At 32.3% G+C, this 11,696-nt stretch overlaps 1 protein-coding gene across 2 annotated transcripts; it reads left to right on the top strand.

The window, feature by feature from the left end:
* Nucleotides 1–3,948: 3,948 nt before the first annotated feature.
* On the top strand, nt 3,949–9,714 carry LOC11433317 (signal peptide peptidase). 2 transcript variants are annotated; one of them, XM_003588485.4, is made up of 13 exons: nt 3,949–4,105; nt 4,215–4,265; nt 5,160–5,275; nt 5,377–5,528; nt 5,623–5,708; nt 6,410–6,537; nt 6,703–6,729; nt 6,823–6,873; nt 7,238–7,324; nt 7,429–7,498; nt 8,078–8,214; nt 8,410–8,487; nt 9,401–9,714. In XM_003588485.4, the coding sequence occupies exons 2-13, from the start codon at nt 4,226–4,228 to the stop codon at nt 9,527–9,529; spliced, it is 1,101 nt and encodes a 366-aa protein (XP_003588533.1). In that variant the 5' UTR covers nt 3,949–4,105; nt 4,215–4,225; the 3' UTR covers nt 9,530–9,714. The 2 variants fall into 2 exon arrangements, with proteins under 2 accessions (XP_003588533.1, XP_003588534.2); XM_003588486.4 differs by lacking the exon at nt 6,703–6,729.
* Nucleotides 9,715–11,696: the final 1,982 nt, after the last annotated feature.

The following is an 11,696-nucleotide window of genomic DNA, read 5'->3' as shown; positions in this document are numbered from 1 at the left end:
TTTTTTTTTTGGGTGTGTAATGATCAATTAACTGTTACTTCTTTTATACATATATTACAAACTAATAGAACCTATCGATGAAAATGAAGAGTGTGTTGCCAATGAGCCTGTCAACAGTGAATCATATGTTGCTGATTTAGAGGTTAAGAACTATGAAGAACCTTACATTGGAATGGAATTTGAGTCACAAGAAGATGCTTATTCTTTCTATGCTCGATATGCTAAATGTGTTGGATTAGGTGTATGCACTAAAAGTAGTCGTCGTTTGAAAATTTTTAAACAATTTATTGATGTGAAATATGCTTGCCCGAGACATGGTAAAAAAACGAGAATCAACGACACAAAATCCACGTCCTTGTTTGAAGGTGGAATGTGGGGCTGCCTTACATATCAAAAGTGACAGATGGGTGATCCATGACTTCATCAAAGATCACAATCATGATCTTTTTCCAGCATATGCGCATTATTTTCTTTGCCATAGAAGAATCAATCAAGCTCAAAAGCAATGTATTGAAACTTTGCAACATATTGGTGTGAGACCAAGCAAAATTTTTGCCACACTTGCGAAACAACACGGAGGGTATGAGAAAGTTGGTTGCTCGGAAAAAGATATTATAAATCTTTTAGATAAGGATCGTCGTTTGACTTTGAAATCAGGAGATGCAAATGCAATGTTGGAGTGTTTTACGCTTATGCAAGAACAAAATTCAAGATTCTTTTATGCGATGGAAAACATAAATTAAATATGAATTTTTAACCGCCAAAAATATAAAAATTCATATTTTATTAAAAAAAAATTGAGATTCTTATAATATTATAAACTTTTATGCAAAATTTTATCTAAAAATATGAATTCTACATGAGTTTATCTTAAAGTAGGGACCAAAAATAAAGATGAAAAACTTTTGGGGGACTAAAAGTTAAAATATTTTAGAGGGACTAAAACGAAAAGTTGATATATTTATAGGGACCAAAACATATTTAACTCGTATTTTAAAATAGTCTTTATTTTTATCAAAAGTTTTTCTATTAAATCTCTCTTCGTGTGACAAAAACAACATGGAGACAAATATTTAATTGAGAAACTTTTGATAATATTTCAAAATAATATTTGTCTTTGTCAGAAGTTTCTCAATTAAGTGTCTCATCATGTGACAAAAACATAGAGACAAAGATCCAATTGAGAAACATTTGACAAAGACAAGGACTATTTTGAAATATTAATAGAGTAAGGGTGTGTTTGGTTTGCAAAACAGCAAGTACTGGACAGAACAGTACAAGATAGAACAGTACAACACAAGGCAGAACAGCACAGGACAAATTTTTTATGGCATTGAGTAATTTTTTGTTTTATACGATTTTTGAGGGACAAAATGCTATTTTGGTATTTTAGACAACTTGTACGTGGGACAAAAAGTTGTGCTGTGGTTTGGTGAGGGACAAAAATATGAGTTTTTGTCCTGTCCCTTGCCTCTAGTTTGTCCTGTACCTGAAACAGTTTTACAAATCAAACACTGGACAACTAGAGTTGTTCTGTCCTGTCCTTCATTTTTTAGCAAATCAAACGCACCCTAAGAGTCTAATTTGAGAGTGACTTACAAAGACATAGACGAAATTGGTGGTTTACTCCTACTTTTTGTCTTACGAATTGTGGTCGTGCGGTGTAAATTTAACTACTTTTTGTTGCAACAATAACGGTGTTTTGTCGTGACCGTAAAAGTTTTTCGTTGTGATCATTTTTCACTCTAAACGGCGAATATACCTTTTTGTTGCGGCCTTTTTCTCACCTTGGTTTGGAATGGTTAGAATTGATGTTTTAATTCAACCTGGCAAATTTCTTTATTGAATCTTGCTAATTGTCTCGTAATAAAACAACTATTCACTATGTTGACAATATTGGTCGTGTGATGGATCATGGGTATTTCATTATGTTTTGGAAGAATCCATGGTTGAATGTAGTATCATTTTTTGTTAGGTTCAGTAGATTATATGAGCAAGCGGAAAACAAATTAGTTATCGTAATTGATATGAATGCTATGAGTTGGGGTTAGAACGGGAAGGCGTTGAAGTGGAGGCGGGACTTTTTGCTTGGGGGTTGGAGGTGAGGGAGTGGGCTGAACTTTTAAATTCAATTTTTTTACAAAAAGATAGATGGGTGTGGAAGTTGCACCCTACTCAGTGTTATACGATGAGCAACGCATATTACAGGTTGATGGAAGAAGTAGGTACCGAGTTTAATAATTACAACCATTTAATGGACAATAAACTATTGTGGCGTCGTGTCTTACCTCCAGCCCAATGCCCAAAATTGTATGGGTGGATGTGGCATGAATGGGGACATAAACCATTTGTCTATTACTTGTGACTTTTATGGTAGATTTGGTCGGTGGTTTCTCGTTGGATAGGATTCTCAACGGCGACTCAGGAGGCTTTAATGGATCATCTTTTTCAGTTTGGTAGTTTAGGCGGTTTTTCAAAACATGCTCAATTGACGTTTAACATAATTTAGCTTTCAGTTGTTTGCTGAGTTATTTGGAAAGTGAAAAAGAGGCACATCTTTCAGCATAAGGAGGATATATTTATTCATTAGTTTAAAAGAATAAGCTTCAAATATTTTGATGGTTGAAATTGACTTATATTATGTTCCATTTGAACTACACGTTTTAGAGGCATAATCTTTTTTAATGCATAATTGTTGTTAAGTAGTTGTCTGCTTTTTTTCTTTGTTTGCGGTTTATTATCAACTTTGTAACTTTCTTTTAAGTTTATACACATCTTTTGTTGATAGACTTTTTGTTTCGATATCATTCCATTTTGACTTATTAAAAAAATTATCCACATTTTTAATTAACTTTCCTCACTTTACATTTTGATAAAAATCAACCTTGCACACAAGAGTGCTGCTTGTGCATCTTGCCCACTTTTTTTGTGACATTTTCTCTTAATTTATACATTGCCTTATTGTTGTGATTCATAATATATATAAATTTTGAATAAAATATACAATATTTATATATTGACCATTGCCTTATTGTTGTGATTCATAATATAAATAAATTTTAAATAAAATATACAATAAATAGTGTAATGATGCCTGACAAGGATGTGGAATGATCGTTGATGTACAAGGCATGATAATGAGTGGCTTCTGACAGTTTTTAGATAAACTAAAACCAAATTGAAATGAGAGGGATCATGAGATCGTGTAGGTATGTGTCTGCATGATTGAAGGAAGTCGTGTAAGAATTGTTTGGTACTATCCATTCCAACAAGATGCATGTTCTTTTTGATAGATCGTCACATAAGAACTCAACAGTTGAACGTGCTTGACTTTGAACAATTTTGGAATAGACAACCTTCTATGAAGTTTCTTATATTATTTTTCCATTTAAATTTTTCATATTCGTATTAAACTAATCAGACTTCAAAAAGTATTAAGAGCATGGAATTGAATTAATATGGTTAATGAACTTTAAGAACGAATTGTTTAGAAGAACCCGAACTTAATTTTTATGTGAAACAATTTTCTACTACTTAGCTCTTGGTTGAAATTTTTATTCCAAAAAAAAAAAAAAACTCTTTGCTGAACTTTAAATTATTAGGCTATTACCTCTAAATATTCCTTAAAACAAATACAAACATTCCTTTTTTTTTTGAAAGAAAATATAAACATACCTTAAAACATCAAGTATTATGAGATTGTTTTTGACCAAATCTTTTTCTTTTCTTTTTATAGAATTTGACTAAAGTTATTATTTTTAATGAAATTTGACCAAAAATTAATATGAACTTATGTAAGAAAAAGATGTATTTACAAGGTATGTACGTATTTTGGTTCAATATTTAAAAAATCTGATGTGGAAATAAGAAAATTTGTGATTGGTCGAAACGCCTCAAACCACGTGGGTGATTCATCTTTTCGTCGTAACCGCGGGCTTAAAAATTACAAACAATAAACAAATAAAATATAAAATATAAAAAAATTCTGAATTTATTTTTCATCTTAAAACCCTTACCCTTTAAATTCTTTCAAAAATCATCCCAAATTCTACCTTGTCTTCTCCGATCTGCAACAAACATTTGGGCATTTTTGTTTTGCGAAAAGGTGGTTTCATAAAATTGATCAAAAATTGTTTATTTTTTATTTTTTTGGGGTTAAATAATCAACGTTATATTTGGGTTTATTGAATATGTGTTGTTATTTGTGATTGCAGGGTGAATCAAGATGAAAAACGTTGAGAGGATTGCGAATTTGGCTTTGGCAGGTTAGTTTTTTTTTTTTTTTTTTAAAATTATTGTTTAGTGTGTTTTTATTGTGTAAATTTTGTATTTTTATGATTATTTTTGGTACTTTTTTATGTTATTGTTTTTCTTCAATTGGGGGTAATTTTATTACGTGGGTGTGTGTTAATTTGTGGTGTTAATGTATGCTTAATGTTACTGAAGTGAAAATGTTTTTGAGTTGTTTTAGTACAATGTAGTTGCTGTTTATGTTCTCTAGTGACAGTACTATGTAGATTAGATGTGTGTGTTCCGTGCCCAACACGTGACACGTGGTTACATTAAATCACTCTTATTTTCTTAAATTATTTCTAGTGTCAATGTGTCATTGTCAGTGTCGTGTCGCGTTTGATGTCTTTGTCAGTGCTTTATAGCATGATACTGTTCAGAATAAGGGGGGCCTTGAGTGTTGATGTGCTAAGCTATGGGCTTGAATGAGTGGAAAAGTGATTGTGGTATAGCCTTAGAGGGTTTAGGGAGTGTTTGGATGAATGGTTCAATTAAGATTTTATTAATTATTCACTAAGTGCAAGTTGGTTTTTACAAATGAAGAGGAAACTGGATAAACTATTTTGGAGAGCTTTAAAAATAATTTGTTTAGTATAAGCAATTTTGAAAGTTCTTATAACCATTTATTTACAGAAGCGCTTATGCTATAGGATAAGTCTAAATAACCTTTTTTAGACGCTGCATTAGTAGGGCCTGACATTTAGACGGTTGCACTGTTGTTTGGTTTTTGATGAATGAAGTTATAAACAAGTGATGTTTGTAGTTTCAAGTTCTTTGTTTCTAATTTTACTGTATCATTAAGGCAAAGTCGGGCCTTTTTTTTTGCTGGTAGATATTTTGTCATCAACCATTTGTATCTTCTCTCGCAGCTTTAACCTTAGCACCTCTTGTTGTGAAGATAAATCCAAATCTAAATGTTATCTTGACTGCTTGCATCACTGTGTTTGTGGGATGCTATCGTTCCGTCAAACCAACTCCTCCTTCTGTAAGTAGTATTTTTTATACTCGATTTCTTCTACGATGTAGCTATTTTCAAGTCTCATGAATCATGATCTGACATATGCGAGTTGTGTGGCAATAATGCAGGAGACAATGTCCAACGAACATGCCATGCGTTTTCCCTTTGTTGGGAGTGCAATGTTATTATCACTTTTCTTGCTCTTCAAGTTTCTATCTAAGGACTTGGTCAACACTGTCTTGACACTCTACTTCTTTGTACTGGGGATCGTTGCCTTATCGTATGTTCTTTTCTACGACCCACTCTTTTCCTTTTTCTTGACAGTACTTTTTAAGGAAATTTTTATGACACCTTTGTTCTCTCTCTTTGTACAGGGCAACATTACTACCATATATCAAACGATTTTTGCCAAAGCCTTGGAATGATGATCTCATAGTCTGGCACTTTCCATATTTTCGTTGTATGTCACGTGCTTGCCACTTTATTTGTCCGCACTCTTGCCGTGAATGAATAATGATGTATCTCTAAACTGTGGTATCAGAAGTTATATGATTCCTCATATCTGATTGTCAATGATGACAGTCTGTGGCTTATATTTCTGTTGAGTTTTACAAGTATGAAATTGCTTGTATGAAGTACCTACCAGATACGTGATATTTTTTTTTGGCTAAATTCGTTAAAAGCCAATAATGTTAATACTCTTATCGGGCATAAGAGAGTTTATTAGTTAGTAGCATTCAGTGAATTTGGTCATATCTGAAATATACACTTCTTTTCTGGATTAGTTACTGACTTTATTAAGGGAAAAAATTTCTTAGACCAATATGATCTAAGGAATATGATTTTTCTTTTTGTAAAGGCATGGTAATTGGTGTAGAGAAAAGATAATTCTGCAATAACATCACATTTTTCTAGACTTCTGTTTCCTAGACATGTTGGCAAGATGTGGTCTTATGACTGTTGAGTTTCAATTGTTTATTTTCTTCCTTTACTTATCAAACGTTTAAAGCTTGATTATCGTTGCTGTCAATGAACTTTTTTTTTTATCACGATGTGATCATCTCGTTGTCTCAAAGCATGTATGTTTGCATTTGATCTAGTTGTCGATAACTTGCTTCTATCATGCAGAATGATATTTTTCATTACACCTTTCTTACACAGCTTTGGAGATTGAGTTTACAAAGTCACAGATCATCGCTGCAATCCCTGGAACCTTTTTTTGCGGATGGTATGCTTTAAAGAAGCATTGGCTGGCAAATAATATACTGGGTCTTGCTTTCTGTATTCAGGTTTGATGCTTAAGCTTTTACCCATGTATAATTGTTTGAATTCCACTTTATTGGTTTTAAAAGATGCCTTTTTAAATGCGGTTGGTATTTTTTGGATACCATCTACTGAATTGTGTATAATATGAGCTATAAGATGTGCTAAGTAATAGTTTCCATATTCGTAAGGGAATTTGCATGGGATCGCCAGAAGAGGTGATGTTTTATGGCTGTTTCTGCAAAATAAAATTCACATTCAAATTATTAGCAGTCAAATGACCACAATGATTCTATGTTTAATATTTACAGGGAATTGAAATGCTCTCTCTTGGGTCTTTCAAGACTGGTGCTATTCTGTTGGTAAGTATTTATTCTCTTTAACAATGGTTTATGGTGCTAAAATCCTTTTTTCTTTAATTGTAGTTACATATTTATTAGCATCTTGGTTTCTAAATCACACATCCTCTCGCCGCAAATGAACCAAGCTGTTCTGAATGGTCTCATTCATTCAATTATATTTCACACATTTGTTATGGATAAAAGTTCCTCTGTCTCAGTTTATCAGTTTGCTATTTTATCTGTCCGTTCCAATCCATGTTTTATCTTGCAAAAGGAGTTAGGCTGTGGTTGTAAACCAGATTACTACATATTTCTATTTCTATTGCATTGTTCATTAATAGTTTGTAAATATGATTTTTGAATCTTTTCATTTTTGTGTTTGTAGGTTGGACTCTTTTTTTACGACATTTTCTGGGTTTTCTTCACGCCGGTGATGGTTAGCGTTGCAAAATCATTTGATGCTCCAATAAAGGTTAAGATCCTTGCTTATTGAAATGACCTCTGTTTTTTTCATCTTGATATGAACTTTGAAATTATGTTATACCATTATTATTAATTAGTTCAATCATTTTTCAGCTCTTGTTCCCCACAGCAGATTCTAAAAGGCCATTTTCGATGCTTGGACTTGGTGATATTGTTATCCCTGGTAGGCTGGAATCTTTTACGTTGATGTGTTTTCTTGTACATGTGGCAACTGTTTTTTGAGCTGTAATGTTAAAATTTAGTACCTAGTAGATATTTTTTATCGTATTCTGATAGGCAACAGTAGGAAATTTCGGAGGAATTGGGATGGAATGAAACGGATATTTTTTATCTCTTCAATGTGGTTCTCTGTAGCCATGCTGGTATTATGTCTATAAACCTCTGTTTCTAATTGAAATGGTTGGCACTTCAATCTCTGCAAAGATATATGGAGCATATGTTTTTGATAGTGTGATGAGTCAAGTTTAGCCATTAGGCTATAAATTCAAATTATATGGAGAAACTATTCTTCCCCATAGATTTACCAAGTTTTTTGAAGATTTTAATTTAATGTTTCAGAAGATATCAGAATATGTATATGATGAAAGACATTTGTTAAATAAGAAATTGGAAATGTACATGATTGTTGTCAGTTGATATATGATCCATTTCCATGTATGGCATTGGAAGGAAAATAATAACATCCGTTTAATAATTTGGTGTCCCTTCTATTTATTTTGACGACAAATGTTTTTCCCTTCAGGAATCTTTGTAGCATTAGCCTTGCGTTTTGATGTTTCTAGAGGAAAGCAACCCCAATATTTTAAGAGTGCATTTTTAGGATACACTTTCGGCATTGGCCTCACAATATTTGTGATGAACTGGTTTCAAGCTGCCCAGGTAACTGGTTCTGTAATTTCATTCTTTTTTCTTCTATTGATATGCTTTTCATGAAAGGAGGTTGTAACAGTAGTATTGTTAAACTCACTACCAACAAGTCAGACTAGTAGAGTATGTGAACATGTCATGGAGTTTTGTTGATCAATCTTCTCTATTAACATTTTTACTTTTCTTTTTATCCTTCCTTGTTTTCAGCCTGCTCTTTTATATATTGTACCTGCTGTTATTGGATTTTTGGCTGCTCACTGTATCTGGAACGGTGATGTCAAACAGGTTTTTTTCACTTCCTCATTTTTTCCTTTTCTATTTTTCTCGAATAATGTTAGTCTATTTTCTTTTTTTGCATCTCATTTGCGCGCCCCTGAAATATAACATGTTAGTTTTCTGTTGTAACCATGCACACAAATATGAGCTACCATTTCTTTGAACTGTCAGTACAAACGTGTCACAGTTTTTTACTTGCAATAAAACCATCTAACAATTTTTCAAACAAGAGAGGAGATGAGAATGTTAATATTGCTAAGTAGTAGTTACTCAAGATAAATATGATTAAGAATACAGTCACCAAATGGGAAGTTCAGGTAGTTCCCAAATGGTAGAGCCTCGGATTATGAGGTTTGGGCATGCAAGGGAAGATATATGTTGAATGATGGGTAAGAAGGGTTAATCACACAAAGAATAGTCTAATTGTTAGAAGCAAGAGATAGAGTTAAATGATCCGCATTTAGTTTTAATTCATTACAATTATTATGCAACTTTTGATCTATCTTGCTGACTCTACTTGGTGGAAAAAGCTTTCGTAGTTGTTTGTGTACAATTGTTCATTGATATTGATAGTGCACAATTGTTCATTGATATTATACCATACTATTTGACACTGCTAAAAGAAGTGTGTATATGAGTTTTTACACTCTATCCATGAAAGAAATTTGAATTGTTCATTCTTAAGTTTGGTAAACTACTTTGAATGATCCTTAGTTAAAATTTCTTCGCTTTACAAATGTTCTATGTCATTGATAACTAACTTCTATGCTTTTATTTTGATTTTAAGACTTTCAAACATAGAATGAAGTTTTAAAGACCGATGATATCGGTTTGGAGACATGGTCCAATTTTTTTTAGTTCTTTTAATATAAATGTTAAGATTTGATTTGGTTAAGCTAAGTTTTTCCTTGTTTCAATTTAGTTATTGGAGTTCGATGAGTCGAAGACGGCCAAATCATCTGAAGAAGAGAGTGATGCCGCCAAATCTAGCGAAAAGATTGAACCATCTGGAGAAGAGAGTGATGCCAAATCTAGCAAAAAAGATGAATAAAACAGTTTCAATACAAATACTTGAGTCATAGAATACCTCATTACATGTAATAGTAATAACTTATTCAGCACCAAACACTAATAGATTTTGTTATCGAGAAAAATTATTAGTCTTATTTTCGGCACTTGATTAAGGTTTGTTTCGTGTTATTGTTTCTCAATACTATTTTCATTTTTCTTGATAAATCAATTTTAGCTACTGATTGGATAAACAACTTATTTGCAGCTTATAACAAGAGTTATGATAAACACTTATGTGTAAGCTATTTTTATAGTGAAAGATAAAATAAAACTAAATTGTTTTTGTATAAGCTATAAGTTATTTTTATAAGCTATTTAAGAAAACTAATGAAAATGAGCTAAAAACAACTTATGAGCATTGTCATAAGCTGTTTACAATAGATAAATTTAGGATCATTTGGTCTATTGGTCCTCTAATTAATTTTCAGTTTTCATTTTGGTCTCATAACTAATAAAATCCATGTTTCAGTCCCTCAAGTAAATAAATCCATGTCCATTAACTTTAACTTCAAATGTCTATGGTGGATTAACATGATAACATTTTGATTTTTAAGAGAGGGGATTGTTGGATCATGCATGTCTATTGTATCTTCCAATGAACCCATCAACATTTAATTTTTTTTCTTCCATTTTTTCACTTTATTTCCGAGTAGTGTTATTTGAACAACTCTTTTGGTACAACTTTTGGGACAATCTTGTTATTTTCTCTTCTCATTGGTCAATAATAATAGAGAGAGAAAAAGAAAGAAAGAGAATAAAAAAATAATATGTGTATGAGAGAGAAAGTTGTACAAAAATTGTAACAAAATGATTGTACAAATATCATTTATCTTCTTCCCTCAACTTCATCATCTTCATATAATCTTCAACATCATTCATAAAAAAAAAAAATCCGAAGATGAAAAAAGGGTTGTTAATGGAAGTTCTATTGAAGGCCTTTTTTGGGTATGTTTTCTCACAATTCAGAAAAAATAAATAAAACTCAATCGGTTAAGGAGAATGGGTCTTCTTGTCTTGTAGTAATTGTTTGAAGTTTTCAGTGACTTGGTCTTCGTTGTTTGAAGTGTTCACGCATGAAACCAAGTTTTTTGTCATGTGAAGTGAAGATAATATGAAGATGATGAAGAAGTTGGGGGAAGAAGATGAGGAAATGGAAGGAAAAAAATTAAGTGTCGATGGTGGACTTGCATGATCCAAGAGTCCTCTCTCTTAAAAAAAAGATCAAAGGGTTAAAATTGAAAAATTTATAGGTCTATGATGGACAATCTATAATGTTGGTTCATCATAAATATTTGAAGTTAAAGTTAACGGACATGAATTCATTTACTTGAGGAACTGAAACGTGAAAGTTAACGGACATGAATTCATTTACTTGAGAAACTGAAACGTGAGTTTTATTAGTTATGAGACCAAAATGAAAACTGCAAATTAATTAGGGGACCAATGGACCAAAATAGACTCATAGTACTCTTTGTAAAACATTAGGAAAACCTTCTCTCCCATTCCAATACTAAACTTAATAATAAGCCTTTACTTTTCTCATCCTATGACATATTCTTACGCACTCTATTTTTTTGTACAAAAATATCCTAAGAGATTTTTGGATTATGGAATCCGAACTGCTCTCCTTGTTTTTGGGTGGAAAATGAGTTTTTCACGTATTCAGATTATACAATCCAAACACAATATGTAGTTCAGATTTTAAAATCCAAAAACTCAATATAATATGTGTGTTTTTGTTTTTTTTTATCTTTGAATTTTAAAATCCGAACACTCCATATAGACCCCTTTTGTGTCAAGAATTCAAGGAAAACTATTTTATAATCTGAACTGTATCAGCATAAAGATTGAACATATTTGTAACAGGGATAGTCAGTTTAAGAACTATACTGAGGCGCGAGAGTCTAATGTTGTTGCAAATCCACCACAAAAACCTTAAGTCCCACATTTCAATTACCCTTAAAAAAATGCACATGAAAGAACATACCTTGTGTTGAAATTGTCTTCAAATTTTGATGTTGTGAAAGCTGAAAATCGTGGCGCGATTTTGCTGGCAGAATGGATGGTTTCTGCTAAAGCAAATCGTGGCGCGATTCTGTGCAGGCGTGACACGATTTGTGGATAAGGTTGTCGTACCTTGGGTCGTA

This window comes from Medicago truncatula, chromosome 1 (assembly GCF_003473485.1).
Source record: "Medicago truncatula cultivar Jemalong A17 chromosome 1, MtrunA17r5.0-ANR, whole genome shotgun sequence".
In the NCBI taxonomy this organism is placed as follows: Eukaryota; Viridiplantae; Streptophyta; class Magnoliopsida; order Fabales; family Fabaceae; genus Medicago; species Medicago truncatula.
The sequence above is the reverse complement of the archived record's forward strand: the minus strand, read 5'-3'. Positions and strand labels throughout refer to the sequence as shown.

Bases quoted from the DNA above. Each gene is read 5' to 3' on its own strand.
- LOC11433317 (XM_003588485.4), top strand. From the start codon at position 4,226: ATGAAAAACGTTGAGAGGATTGCGAATTTGGCTTTGGCAG. The intron at 4,266-5,159 runs GTTAGTTTTTTT...CTTCTCTCGCAG, and splicing joins TGCGAATTTGGCTTTGGCAG to CTTTAACCTTAGCACCTCTT. The intron at 7,499-8,077 runs GTAGGCTGGAAT...TTTTCCCTTCAG, and splicing joins TGGTGATATTGTTATCCCTG to GAATCTTTGTAGCATTAGCC.